Source organism: Thermobia domestica, chromosome 18, assembly GCF_964235325.1.
Source record: "Thermobia domestica chromosome 18, izTheDome1.hap1.1, whole genome shotgun sequence".
Lineage (NCBI taxonomy): Eukaryota > Metazoa > Arthropoda > Insecta > Zygentoma > Lepismatidae > Thermobia > Thermobia domestica.
The window spans coordinates 104,407,917-104,423,743 of NC_137471.1; the positions used below are offsets into that span (position 1 = coordinate 104,407,917).

A 15,827-nucleotide genomic window follows, 5' to 3' on the forward strand; every position below is an offset into this window, starting at 1 on the left:
CTAAGTTCATTCACCAGCTTCTGACCTTGTTTTTACGGCAGTGCTGCTGTGGAAAGAGGTTACTCAGTTAATAAAGAGTTTGGTAAAGATAAACTTGAAAGAAAAGTCGCTTTGTCAGTGTACGGAGCAGTTACAGCTGCAAGAATGATCTCTAACGTTGAGATAACAGAAGCAATGATTTTGGCGGTAAGAATCGCGTCATCTAGAAGACAGGAAGCTATAAAGGGTATGAAAAGCAAACAGAAGGAAGTGGCTAACAGTAAGAGAAAGGCTGCATAAGAATTAAGTTTGTTGGAGATGAAGAAGAAGAAACTGATGCAGCAAACACATGAAGAAGTTGATTCTTTGGGCAGAGAAATTACAAGTCTAAAAAGGAAAATGAGTATGTTGTATTTGTTACTGCTTACATTTTTGCTTAGTAATGAGTATTTTTCATTACTTAAAAAGCTGTTTGTGAGATGAATGAAGACGCAAGTATAAATGTGCAAGTTACCATTTGTGTTGTGGTGACTGACTTTTTAGTCACGGTAATGAGTATTTGTATTTATTAGAATGTCATAAATCACATGTAATCTCTGTCATTTAGTAGTAGTGTATTCACAGAAAAAGTGTATTTATTATAACACAGCAATAAATAAAGCCAAACCATCCGTACCCCATCCAGGATGAAAGTTAAAGTGTATTCTAAGAGGTAACACTGAGATGATAGGATTAGGTAAATTAGATGTGCAGTCTTTATTAATTACAATTTGTTAAGACGAAAGTGTAAAATATCTTTAGCTTTCATCTTAACCGGCCATTGACAGGGGCTTTAAAAAAAATACTGTAGTACTTGGTCAAGAAAATTTGTAAAATCGTCCAGAAAACTCAAGAAAACGTTAAGAAATTTAGATTCTCAAAACTTCTAGACACCCTGTAAAAACACAAATAAAATCAACTTTGCCTGTTTTGCTTCAAGTTTAAAGATGTATGATAGTAGTATGTTTGGTTGAACGATAGTCTAAATATTGGAGGAACGATACGAAAAAGCTCAAGGAAAATCAGCGAAAGAAATGTTCTCAATGAATACAATATTATCTGATGTCGGATGTAGTGGTGGACGTTTCACAAATAAATAGTACAGTATGCGGCAAAACAAACAGTACTGAAATTCGCGTACGGATTGCGCGCAAATGCAATGTGGTATGAACTGTAAACGCCACATGTGTGCTTAGTTGTGTGTGCACTAGCGTAGTGTACAGTTTGCGCGAAGATAATGTTATTCACAACAGGGGAGAAGATTTTCTTTATTGTCAGCACTATTTCCCCTCATACAGTGTGGGGTACCATCTCACTGCAGGAGATGAGCGCGCACGTCTACTGTATTGCTGTGGAGATGAAGATGATACGAAGATGAAGATTTCATCAGCAACATATGATTCAGTGATGAAAACCATCACTGATCGCTACATCAATCCATAGTTGATTATTGACCCATTCTTGCATGATTTGCGCGATTTTTGCCGCATAAAAAAATCTGTCATTACAAAAACAATGGATGCAGCAGGAACGGAGCTACTGCTCACAAAGCAAGTGAGTCACTTGTCTTTCTGCCCACGAGAGTTTGGACATCGCTTGATTTTCCATGAAACGGATTTTCCATATCCTTCCCACTCCCCTGACCTCACGGCTCCTAATGCCTGCATATGGAGTATGGTGAAAAAAGCAATTTTCCGAATAGGTAACCCCCTACCACTATACCGGAATTAAGATAGAACATTCGGTCATTTGTTTCATCGTTCCAGCAACCCATGTTCATTAGTATGTCCATTGATCTACAGAACCGCTCTAAACAATGTGTGCGACGTAATGGTCAACATGCTCAACATTATGATGTACAGGCGCGATTTCTCTTAAATTTACAATATGTGTTCCATTATGTTGTACAGCGGGGGACACTTCTAAATGGTACAGCCATATGGAGATTTACGGCTAAGGTGTACCATTTAGAAGTGTCCCCCGCTGTACAACAAATAAATAAATGTCAACGATGTGATTTCAGTAGTATTTGTTTTGCCGCATACTGTGCTTTATCACTAGACACCGAGTTGACATGGTATGCTAAAGAGACTTCCATAGAATCGACCGATGTCTCCATCACAGAGAAAGAGTGTTTTACTGTTACTGACATGAAAACAACAAATTCAATGAACAGTTGCAAACTAAAATAGGTTTTTTTCTTTTTATTTTATTTTTTTCGCAAGCTTCAAACTAAATGGCCCAGATTAAAATCCATATTGCGCGGTGTGAAATATATGGTACATATAACGCATGTCTTACTTCATACCGATTTAAAACCAGTTTATATTGTACTTTGAAACAATATGTGATTCAGAGTTTCGAAGACGCAGACAAAATAGAAAAAAAATAATAAAAATGTTTTAAAAAGTAAGAACACTGAAAAGTGATCTTCCAGTATTTTGCTCAAAACATGCGTGTCGCTTTTATGACTAAGAAAATTATGTGTCCAAAAGTAATAATGATCATTTAGAGTAACTTCAAATGTTTGCTGTTAGTTCAGATACAAGGTGCTACCCAAAATATCCGAGGTTTTTTTTTTTTACCGGGCAAGCCAGTAGCAGTACAACATTCATCGCTTGACGTCTCGATGCACATGTATTAGCTACTGCATCACAAAGTTGCTTCATTTTTGGTACATTCAGTTGTGAGTTTTAGTTGTGTATGTGAGGAGGTGTTTCAATGCTTCTGCGATTTGTCAAATGGCTGACGTTAAAGAGCAACGGGTTTGCTTCACATTCTGTGTCAAGTTGAAGAAAACTCTAGCCGAAACCCACCTCATGCTGAAAGAGGCATTTGGTGAGAGTCAGAGTCAAGCAAGAACATTTGAGTGGTTCAAGTGTTTCAAAGAAGGTTGCGAATCTGTGGAAGATGACAAACATTCTGGTCGACCGTCAACATGCACAACACTGGAAATCATCATAAAAGTGCGTGATGTGATTCGCGAAGACAAAAGGCAGACAATTCTCGATGTTTGTAACAAACTTTGACTGTCGTACGGTGCATGTCAACGAGTTTTATCCGATGAACTGAACATGAGGCGAATTGCAGTCAAGTTCGTCCCTTGCCTCCTCAGCATTGACCAAGAAAACCTCAGGATTCACACGCGCACTGAGCTGCAACAGAGTTCGAGAGTGTCCAAATTTCTTATCCAGAGTCATTCCAGATAGTGAATCTTAGGTCTATGGTTATAACCCGGAAATGAAGCAGCAATCATCACAATGCAAGACGCCATCCTCTCCAAGGCCGAAAATAGTTCGCAGCAACATAAAGTCAATGCTGATAATTTTTTTCGACATTCGAGGAATTGTGCATAAGGACTTTGTTCGACCTGGTCAGAATATCAACAGGAAGTTATGCTGTAAGGTTTTGAAGAGACTGAGGGAAGATTTTCGGCACAAACGTCCAGAGCTGTGGCAAATAAAAGACTTGATTGCTGCACGATGACTACGCACACCTCGCTCGTTGTGAGGGAATTCCTGGCTTAAAGCAGCATGACAGCGGTTCCCGACCTTCCCCACTCCCGTGACCTACCCCGTGCGACTTCTACTTGTTTCCGAAGATGAAACTCGCCTTGAAAGGGCAACATTTTTACTCCATTGAAAACATCCAAGTGGAATTGCAACGGGTCCTGAACACCTTTCACCCTGCGAACTTTCAGCAGTGCTTCCAAAGTGGGAAGAACGCTGGGATCGTTGCATACATGCCGGAGGGGACTACTTTCAAGATGACGAAAAACATTAGGACGTAAGTATAGTTTTCTGATTTTTACAATGACATTCTCGGATATTTTGGGTAGCACCTCGTATTACATTATATTGGTTCGCTCAAATAAGCAGTTTCAAATGTTAACATTCTCAGAAATAACTTAGAGGCAACATCTGCACTCGCCATAGAAAGAAATAATGCTTTAGCGCTAAGGACGGGTTGATATGACCTAAACAAAATTACCTTCTCTTTAAATTACAGAAAAATTCTTGAATCTCTTATCCGTTTTAAATCTATTTACAAAGACATTTTACAGAAAAACAAATATTTAAAAATTCTATCATAATCAGTAGCGATAAAATATTGGGAGGCTCAAAAGTCCTGAGCAAACTTGGTTCAATAATATCTAACATGAGAAACGAATATTTCTTTTAACAAATATTCTCTGACTTCCATATAATACACTCACACACATTCATCACCTGATCCCGGAAACAGTTGGCGGAAAAATATTTATTTTCAAATTTATAACGTGATGGAATTCAGTTCCCTGGCTTGTCTGAATTCGTAATGCCGTAGATATGCTGTATTACAGCTCCTTTTCTGACATCTTATACTTTTATCTGCTCATATTTATTTATTGAACAAATTCCCAGATACAGCGTAACTTTGCCATTTTACACAGGGACATGCTAACAAAAGAAAGAAAAAAAACAATACAACAAAAACAACAACATAGAAAAAAGAGTGTAAGAGTAAAACTATTTTGTCAAAACTCGTTTAATTGCTCTTTCAAACACTGGGTAGCTCGAAAAAAATGTCCACATCGGTTGTTACTTGATTATAACAGTTTGGTATTCTATAAAAAACAGACCTCTGTATAATAGCCAACCTAGGACGGGCAAGTTAGAATAGGTGGATATTCCGGAGGATGTGGGAAGGGACACGTAAGAATAGTTCCTGAAGTAATATTTCCGATCTTAAGTTTCCATTAACTATTTTATGTAGATATTTCAGGTCAGAGATAATTCTGCGTACTTCAGGAGTCTGAATATTAAGATGTCACAAGAGTTCCTTCTTAGATAATATTCGAAGTGCAGGAACACAAAAACGGACTATAGCGATGAAGAAATTGAAAACAGAATAAGTTTGGAGAGATGTGTAGGTGCTGCCATGGCCCATATGGGAGAGCAGTATTCTATCTTGGGCGCTATTAAAGTCTGATAAAAAGTTGCTAATGAAGAAACAGTGCGTAGTTCGGTGACTCGATAAAGAAGTCCCAACATGCGCATTGAATTCTTTAGTATTGAGGAGATGTGGTCAGAGAATGTGAGTTTTGAATCAAAGATGACACCAAGATCATTATGACTAGCAGAATGTGTGATAGGGGAATCGTTGATATGGTATGTGGAGGGAACAGGAGACTTTTTCAAAGTAATAGTAATACTGTCACATTTCTTACTATTGAGTTTCAAGTGCCACATTTCACACCAGCCTATAAGGTAATTTATGTCTTCTGTAGAGCAATTGTGTCATGGAGACACGATATTTCTCTGTATAACTTACAATCGTCAGCAAAAAGCAGAAGGCCACTAGGTTGAGCTGATAAGTGCGTGTAGAGATCATCCATATACAGGTCAAACAGCAGAGGCCCAAGTACACTCCCTTGAGACACCCCTAAGATGTCGCCCCTGAAAGAACAACTCTCTGTTTACGGTCCTTCAAAGTAGCTTGTGATTAGAAATTTGAAATTTGCCATGTACATTAAATCTATTGGAGAGCTTGTGAAGAACATGAATGTGACTGACAGAATCAAAGGCCTTCGAGAGATCAAAGTAGATAACATTTAATTGAGTATTGTTATTCATACATTTGACTGCACAGGAAAGAAGAGTGCTTAAGTTTGAGAGACTTGAGCTTTTCGGTAGAAAGCTTTGCTGAGAACTATGGATGTAAGGTGAGGTGAATTTAAGTAGCCTGTCTTTGATTATTTTTTCGCAGATAATTGATATTACAGAAAGAAGAGATATTGGCCTATAGGAGGATACATGCTCTTTAAGTCCTGATTTATATATTGGGGTCACGTGAGCTAGTTCCCAACTGGTGGGATAATACCCTTCCTTTAAGCATCTATTAAATTAGATGGATAGAAGAACCGCAATAACTGAAGCAGTTTTGTTGAGAAAGAGAGGACTAATTTTATCAGGTTCAAGTGATCTATGTGGAGATAACGATAGCAAGAGAGCCAGAACTTCGCCCGGGGTGGTAGAGAGATTGGATAAGGTGTCCGAACAGATGGTGCGGAGAGGGGGAAGATGGGTTGTAGAGGGAATGGAAGTAAATGTTTCGCAGAAGTAGTTATTGAAGAGGTCGGGTCTTTGATCATCACTCGCTTCAGTATTTTCATCTTGAACTGTTGCCGGTATGCCCGGAGATTTTGTTCTAGATTTAATTACAGACCAAAAGACTTTAGGGTTACTAACAGTAAAATCACCAATTGAGTCCATGTATTCAAAATATTTACGCCGCTGTACCTTCTTGGCAAGACTTCTAATTCTAGCAAAGTTTTTGTATGTGTAGTCACTCGGATGTGATTTCCATAGAGTCCAGTCAAGCTTTTTGTTTTTAAGAAGTTCACGAAGTTCGTTGTCGCACCAGACCGGAAACCTGTTCGATTTTGAAGCTTTCACCGGCACAAAGTCCTTTATGGCTGAGTGGACAACAGATGTAAAATAAGTCCACAGCGTCGTCAACAGTTCCTACCTCTAACAAACACCAAGGAAACAGCTCAATAGCCCGACAAATGTCACCCCAGGGGGCTTTCTTCCAAAGAAGTTGTGACCTACTTTTGAGGGGCTGGTTTGTAGTAGTGGAGGGGAGGAAATCGAAAGAAACATCCAAGGAATCGTGATCCGAGGGAAAAAGATTTCTGCATGGGACAACACAACGAGGTTCTAAGTTAGAGAGAATATAGTCAAAATTGCTATTATTGCGGGTATTATGCATATTATGTTGATCTAGACCAAGTCCATGAATCAAATTGTCCATGAAATAACTGTCGTTTCCATCTTTAGCGACGCCATGCTTGTTGTCCTGCCACGTGATGGAAATGTTGAAATCACCCAATAGGATGACGTCACCGCGTGACAGCGCATGTAACAGTGAGTCATGGCAAGTCAGATGTGCCTGGGGGGTGTTCTTGTGCGGCCTATAGAAGCACCCAATAAACACAGAACGACGGTTTGAAATAAACACTTCCACCCAAATGAGTTGACAGTCCCGATCGAGATCCAGTCTTCTCTTGCTCTTCCACTTATTATTTACACAAATCATCACTCCACCTCCACGAGTTATGCGGTCTTTACGATAAATGGAGAAATTATTTGAAAGATTAATTTCACTGTCGTTCACTGATTCATTCAGCCACGATTCGGTCACTGCGAAACAATCCAGTTCCCTTATCTCACTTAGGTTCAATGAGCACTCAATTAATTTGTTTTTAATACTACGAACATTTTGATAATATATATTGAAAGCACTGGTGTAATATGGACAGGATGGGCCAGGGTTTACGTGAATATCACCACAAAGGAGGAGAAAACAAACGAGAATGATTCACTTTTTTTTGTTTTTTTTTTTTTTTTGACTCATACCTTGGCACAAAATCACTTGTAGTTTCTCCGTCACTGTTGTTAGCAGTACCAGAGAGAGCACATGGCGATCCTCTTGGTATGAAGGCAGCAGCAATAAAATGGAATGATCTTCCACTACATTTCAGTCCATGTTTAATTGGCAATGCTTCACTTGGAAAAGTCACAGCACCGATACTACATGAAGACAGTAGAGCACGCACATAAACACTACACACAACCACGAAAGAAAGGTAAACAATAAGAGCACCACTTTGCATCGACTTCGAGGTTGACGACATATTGAATTTTTTATATATATTTTATAGTCTAGGCATCAACCTGACAAAACTGCTCTCCTTTTCGAGTTGAAGGGCAAGTCATGTAACAATTTGACATCCAATATTTTTTGAATATATACCCATCACTGATCACAAAAATACCGGATGTCAGAAAAAACACCTCACTGGAGGGGAGGTGGAGGGAAGAAAGCCGAAATTTTAGCCATCTCTAGTATTCACTATATCTCCGTAACCATTAAAGATTTTGTCTAATTGTATTCTACAGTTTAATTCTAGTGCATTTTTGTGCTAAGTATAATAGTTTTCTTGTTATTTTCATTTTTACTCGGTATTGGTTGCGTGTGACGTCACTTTTTTAGCCACAGACTCTTTACAAGATCGAATTCGGAAAAATGTTTCGTCTAAAAGTTTTTCATTATTTTATGCTCTTTCAAAAAATGTATACTTATATTAGTGTAGGACTAATAGTGCTTGAGTTATAAGCGAGTTTATTTTGTCGTGTGCGAAACTGATCACGGCGCGGCCGAAAAGTTACTTTCCCACAAACAGTGGATATTAGGAGCTGATGATGGTTAATATATATATAAAATCTTGTCTACCTGGAAGTATATAATCCTGATGATTAAGTCTGTCTATAATGTAATTAAATATATCCATTTTTAATATGTTGGATGGCTTTTCGGAAAATAGTCCTTGTCAAAACACAAAATTTCTCTGAAGAATGAAAATAGAGCTTTCTCCACAGTATGAGAAACTCTGCAAATCTGTTTCTTTATATGTGTCTGTGATTCCCTCTGAAACATGCACGCACATGCAGCCTTTTATTTTCCTTAACACTGATTCCTTTATCAGCAAACGGTATTGAACCTGTAGAACTGTTTTCCACAAAGCTCCTCAAGGTTAATGCGAAGATCTGTGATGAAGCTAGGATCCTACTTTTAAGAAAATGCAGTCTGGAGAAGTTATCTCCAACTATTGATTCTCTGAAACAAAATATAAAGAGATCTCATTACCAAACAGCAATTTGGAAAATCCTGATAAGTGTGAGATTGATCTACCAAAGCCAGAAGACTGCGAATGGTACTCGGAGGGCCAAATTCTGAAGCCAGTTTGAAAACCCTCGAAGATATTCCCAAGGCTTGCTTAGAGATTACCATGTGTAGCTGTCAGAATCTTGAGTGTGCAAGTTTGAAATGCAAATGTAAGAATCGCCGTTTCTTGTGCACTCCAATGTGTAGTTGTACGAGCGAGTATAAAAATTCAATATCAGTTAATGAACAGAGTGATGAAGACTGAATGACGCGTTGAAGACATCACAAATTTCTTTATATTTTTCGAGATAGAAAGATAATAAAGGAAGTTCTGTCGTTTTTTTGAAGCTCTGATCAATTAGCCCGTACACCGTGAGTTGAATGCGAATAGAGGTAGAGCGAAGGTCAGTTGTTGCTGTGGGTATATCCAATATACAACCTGGTTGTGATAGTTCAGTTTCACCGTAAGGATAGAGTGAGCATGGGACCTCCGCAGAGTGTCATAAGAGCGTGTATGCTGTACGAGTTCAAACTGGGATCAAACTCTGTCGCAGCGGGGCGAAAGATATGCCAGGCTTTTGGTGAGAGTGTCGTGAATACGCGGACAGTGCAGTGGTGGTTTAACAAGTTTAAAGACGGTGACGAAACACTCGAAGACACACTACTTGCCGGAAGACCAACACATGTACAAAATGAAGATCTTCAAGTAGAAGTTGAGGCGAAGAGTGACCAGACAGGTAAGGAACTGGGACTATAATTCAGTATGAGTGGAAAAATCATTCAGTAGCACCTCCATTATTTTGGGAAGCACTACAAATTTGGTCGATGGGTCCCACATGATTTGACTCCGGTCCAGAAGGCAACGCGAGCAATCACCTGTGTTTCTTTGCTGTCTCGCCTGAGGAAGGAACCATTTCTGGACAGGATGTGGACATGAGATGAGAAGTGGGACCTGTACGAAGCTCCATGGCGCCGTCATCATTGGTTAGCATTCCATGAACCGGTTCTAAAACAGCCGAAAGCAGCACTGCAACAGAAGGTCTTCCTGTGTTTTTGGTGGACTACTCGCGGCATCATGCATCGGGAATTCCTACCAGCTAGTAAGAGCATCAACGTGACTGTGTACTATCAGCAGTTGAGCCGTGTTCAAGAAAAGCTCAAAACTCTGGAGCCAACACTTCTGTATCGCAAAGGGGTCGTCCTGTTACAGGACAACTCTGGGCCCTACGTGGCTAGGATGACCCGGGACACCATTCCACGCCTTAGATGGGGAACACAACTGCATCCGCCATACCCCGGACATTGCACCGTACGATTATCACCTGTTCCACTTCTTGAACAATCACCTTAGAGGATGCCAGTTCAAATCCTCAATAGTGGTCCAAAATGCACTTGACACTTTTTCACTTCACGGCACACGAAATTCTACCGCGATGGAATGCATGGCTTTCCAGAAGGTTGACAGAAGGTTGTCAATGTTGATTGGGACTCTATTTGATCTTCCAAATACGTCTTAGGTGACATATCGATATTCGAAGTTGGTGGTTGAAAAAGCGACAGAACTTTCTTGGTTACCTTGATATGAGTAGCATAACATTATTGAGAACTAATTCTAGAAATCTTTGTCCTCTTGTGTAAAGATTTCTTAAGTATATGGTTTCCGTCTATTACGTTTCTTATTATAGATTTATTGTATGATAGTAAATGTACGCAATCTTAATAATAGGCAAGTGCTTCTTCTGTAAAAAAGAGTTAACAGTTTTAAAATGTGTCAGCATATCTTATTTTTTGCTTTTTCTTTCTTACCGTTACACAGTGGCGTATTTACCATTTTGTCTCTGGGGGCTTTGTTAGTTTCCGGAGGGGGGGGGGGGCTTTTCCTGTTAATGTGAAAATTCTGCAAGATATTTGTTTCATTTACTTTACTATATAGTAAGTAAGATTTCGGAGGGGCGCTTAAACTCGGAAGACCCCCTTAAATACGCCACTGTCGTTTCAATAGGTATTAAGAGGGAAAGGTGATAATATATAAAAAACGTGAATGGCAAATTGTTCATGATTCTCTCTTGAAGGCAATTTTGAAATCTGATTCCTGCTCTATTTCGTTCAGTACCATTGTATTACATACATCGAAGGAATTGTAACAAAAACAACCCTTGTCGAAACAAGATTTTTTTTTCCAGAAAAATGAATAGAAAGCTGCGTGTTTGTGCATGGTTTAGAAGATATCAGAGACATGAAGAAACAGATTTGCAGAGTTTCTCATACTGTGTACTAGAGAAAGCTCTCTTTTCATTCTGCAGAGGAATTTTGTGTTTTGACAATGGTTATTTTTCGAAAAGCCCCCCCAACTGATATTAAATATGGATATTTATAATTACATTATAGAGAGAGTTTTAATTATTAGAATTATATACTTGCAGGCAGACAAGATTATATGTATATTAATCATCATCAGCTTAATATCTACTGTTTGTGGGAAGGTAACTTTTGGGCCGCGCCGTGATCAGTTTCGCACACGAGAGAATAAAGTGTGCTATAACTCAAGCACTATTAGTCCTACACTAATATAAGTATACTTATTTTGAAAGAGCATAAAATGACGAAAAACTTTTAGAGGAAACATTTTTCCGAATTCGATCTTGTAAAGAATCTATGGCTAAAAAAGTGACGTCACATGCAACTAATACTGAATAAAAATGAAAATAACAAGGAAACCATTATATTTAGCTCAAAAATGCACTAGAATTAAATTGTAGAATACAATTAGACAAACTAAATGAAAAAAGTTTGGACGCTCTATGTCCAATGGTTACGGAGGTATAATGAATAATAGAGTTGGCTAAAATTTCGGCTTTCTCCCCTCCCGTGAGGTGTTTTTTTCTGACATCCTGTATTTTTGTGATCAGTGATGGGTATATATTAAAAAAAATATCGGATGCCAAATTGTTATATGATTTGCCCTTAGAACTCAACTTTTGAGCTCTGAAATAAGGTTACCCGATATTTTATACCGACATGCACAATACTGTGATACAAGCATTACTATATCACGAAGGTCATGTCATTGGATGGATCCTGTGTCGGTTTCCATTCTTGTTCAAGTAAAAATCAACCGATTGCCCGAACCGTATATGAGATTTGAAATCGGAATCGGTCCGCTTGTATGAACTGTGTTACTAACCTAATAGTCTAGGCAACATTCAAACAAGCACATTAAATCACATAAACCAAAACTTTTACTATTAGAGGATGCACTTTGAAATACTAAACTAACATGCATTACTTTACTATATTCTGAAAGGTTCAACTTCATTTTCAGTTTGAAATTATATTTTCCGTCTTTACCATTTTTTTTCTTCATAAGGCAGACTACTTACGGTAAAATACAACAACTTTCAAAATAATGGAACAGCACAAAACACCTCTTTTGCAACTTTTGAATTTAGAACACATTTGTTAACACTCACTTTTAAATAAAATAAAATAAAATAATAATCGTAGTAATGATACCCCGTGAACTTTCAGTCACAGCGCAAACTGATAGCCGACTTTTTCAAACGCAATACCGATCAACACTTTTACACAGGGGTTGTTCTTCTGGTTAGATGAAACGTTAAAATAGCATTTCAGCTTATTATTGAAGAACCATTGAACTTAACACACTTGGCGACCAAAACTTATGCACCTTTCGTTTTGCGCGACATCGTGTAGTCGTAATACTGTGCAACAGGGTAAAGATAATTTCTTCTCAATGTATGACTGTACATCTTTATTTACCACTACCAACTATTTTATTACACCACATAAAAACGTTTAAGCCTGTTTTGTCAATTAATTTGCTAATACTTTAAGCACCTAATCGCTAAAACGACTCCTCTGTTGCTTCCAAGTGCATAATTTCTTGCCACTTTCAATCACTGTTTCAATCACGCATGAGTGACTCGTAAGATTTCACTATTTTTATTCTTCTGACACTCACTGAATTTGCACTGTCATTGTGATTGGAAGAAGTGGGAGTAGATAATTATTCACCACACATTAAAATGTTGAATTACATTGACCAGGGATCATTGATAAACACTTTAAAACATAAAATTTTAATATTTTTTTTTAAATAATGATGCCAATGATTTAAGATTTGCGTACATTATTTCTTTCTTTACATGACGAATTACTCAAGAAGGTGCGGTTTGAAAGAAAGAAATCGACGCCGAGACAAAAAATGGTCTTGTGGTGGCATGGGAAAGACACACCCACAGTATGCAGGTGGACGCACACTTGAGAACTACATACTGATTTTTAGAGGATCGAAACAAAACCGATGTAGATTACAAATTAACAACCTCATTTGGTAGAAGAAGCAAAAATTTGTTTAGGAGATTTCTCTATGAGTTGACTCCATACTCATAAATTTTGTTCTGAAACGCTAGCCTATCGGTAAGGCTGCATTTTGCGAAATGCGATTCCTAAAGAGGGAGTGCTGAAACATTGCCTACACCGTTCGCCAGATGTTGAAATTTTGGGGCGTAGAAACTTAAAATTCTTTACTTTTTTTTTTTCACACACTAGGGTAACCAAGGACGCTTTGGGAAATTTAGCTCTTAAGCGGTGAAAGCAAGTTGAACGTTTTGTATTTATTTTTTGGCATTCCGAAAGCTTTCGTTGTAGGAAGTGGAAATTTTGCACAAGTATTCTTCTTGAAATCTAGCCTACAAGTAAAAATTCTTATCTTCAGTGGCGTATGTAGGGAGGCTTCCGGGCTTAACCTCCGAAATTTTATATACTATATTAAAGTAAATGAAATATCTTGCAGAATTTTACATTTCGAGGACTAAAGTTAGTAAAGCCCTCCCTCCTCCTCTCCCCGAAACAAACTCGTAAATATGATACGGCTTATCTTAATTTATTTTATTTAAATCTCTCTCGTAGAGTGGTAAAGGGTTAAGAGGGTGTTCATTCGATTTCAGATTTCGCTTCTACGAAGTTATCATTTTTACAAATGTTCTCCTTATTTCTTAGTCCATAGGTAGGGCGCAGTTTTAAGAATTTCCAGTCTGAGAAGTGGGTATGAGGATTAAGCGGTTTTCAGTTATTGCAGGTTGCTGCTGAATCGCTGGGAAACAACCACGAAATTTATGTATGGATGTTTTTGATCAGCTGAATATGATTATCTCCTAGAAACCGATTTGACGAAGTTTCAAGAATTGAAAAAGTCATTTAGGAGTGGGTGTCTTTGGGGAATATTAACTTTCAGAAGCTTAAAACAAACAAACAAAAAAAGTGGAATTTCGAACAAATATTCTCCTTAAACGTAGGCTATGTATAAAATAGTTTCGCAAATTTTGGTCTCAAACAGGACATTAACCTTTCTTACCATTCGTCAGACCACCGAAACTTTCAGGCGTAGGACTTCAAGTTCTACGTATTTATAAATGCTTGTCTTCAACCGACGTCTCTAGATAAGTGGCATTCTCTATACTGAGAAAGGGGATTGCACACCATTTTCGTCGTTGACTAGATCACGGAATCTTTCGGACGTAAGTAATTGAAGATTGTACAGACGTTTTTCACAATCTAATTTATTGTTAAGACCAAGTTCTCAGAAATTCCACTCGAGGAAATGGATAAAGAAGTTAAAATTTCCAATTATGCTGGTCAAGAATTTTAAATCTTTTGTCTGTCACGTGGCCGAAAATAGGTCATTATAACTAAATCGATCCTCGTGAACACGAAAATGGCAATAAAAGGTTGCTAACACATAACAATTTTCTGTGATCGAAGCGAGAAAAATTAATTAATTTTACTGATATGCAATTTTTATTACATCACTAATATACTAATTTAACTACGAAATATGATTAGAAAATGCATTCATTTTGCAGATAAAGTAACAGACAATGTAATAAATTAATATTAATAAATCAATAAGTACTATGTAAGTTTCGAAAGTCCAGATATACTGATAATCACATAACGAGCAAAGTTACTGTATTTTGAAGATGCGATGTCCCATACATAATGTAAAACAGGTATTTCTGAATTAGCACTGAGTTATAACACATAGAATGGATCTTGAAATTATGATGCTAGTTTGAATGTACAGTACATTTCCATAGTCTCTATTTATCTTTTGATAAATTGTTCACAAAATAAATATGATTTAATTCAATCGTTTTATTTGTTCGATACATAACCCATTTTTAATATTATTTTTCATTCTTGAATTTTGCAGACAAGTGAATTAGTTTCTAAATTGGAAGACTTGGGACAGATTATGGATGGTTATAGAAGATCTTTCGAATACATTCAAGACTATGTCAATATCTACGGTTTAAAAATATGGCAAGAAGAAGTGTCACGAATTATCAACTATAACGTGGAACAAGAATGCAATAGTTTCCTGCGAAATAAGGTGCAAGATTGGCAGAGCGTGTACCAGAGCATCACTATTCCTATTCCTAAGTTTCCACCTACAGATTCAACCTCTGTCAATTTTATTGGCCGATTAGCCAGGGAACTCATTCGCATCACAGATCCGAAGTGAGTACAAATCAGTTATGATCCTTTTTGGGTTTTATAATTCATATCTGTGCTTTTTGAATCTAGGAACGAAAATAAAGTGAGAAATAAAACTCAATTATATCGCTCCTTGTAGCCAGGGTACGTGTCATTTAAAAACAAAATTTCCGGGTAAATTGAGTTAAAATTGAAAGAAGTGCCTTTTTATAGTTCTTTTTCAAGAAGCATTAGAAATATAATTTCACGCTATTGGAATTTTAATCGTTTCTCATAGCCATGAAACACCCTATATATTAGTAACCTTTTTTTAAAAAAAAAAAATGATATATAAGTGTATTGTTTGTAGAAGAAATAATGGACTACATTCATAACTGGTGCTAGAATTAATAACTCCTGTGTTGAGACCAAAATGTTACCTGAGAATTCTGATGCATGAAGACTTTTTAATTTACAGTATATAGGACGAACAGGGTTTATTGAATAAGGAAAATACTCAGGCCATGAGTTGAATGAAAAGAGTACACTACAAGGAAATAATTCAGAAAAAGAAGTTTAAGAATCGTTACAGTTAAAATACT

The 15,827-nt window shown here is 37.5% G+C and overlaps 1 protein-coding gene across 5 annotated transcripts in view; it reads left to right on the plus strand.

Annotated features, from left to right (window-relative positions):
• The window catches only part of Strump (WASH complex subunit strump), a 579,189-nt gene that overhangs the window by 414,410 nt on the left and 148,952 nt on the right, over nt 1-15,827 (plus strand). For all 5 annotated transcript variants that reach the window (XM_081746920.1, XM_081746918.1, XM_081746916.1 and 2 more), the window contains exon 15: nt 14,963-15,270. In XM_081746920.1, coding sequence (XP_081603046.1) covers nt 14,963-15,270 — 308 coding nt within the window. The remainder of the gene's footprint in view (nt 1-14,962; nt 15,271-15,827) is intronic.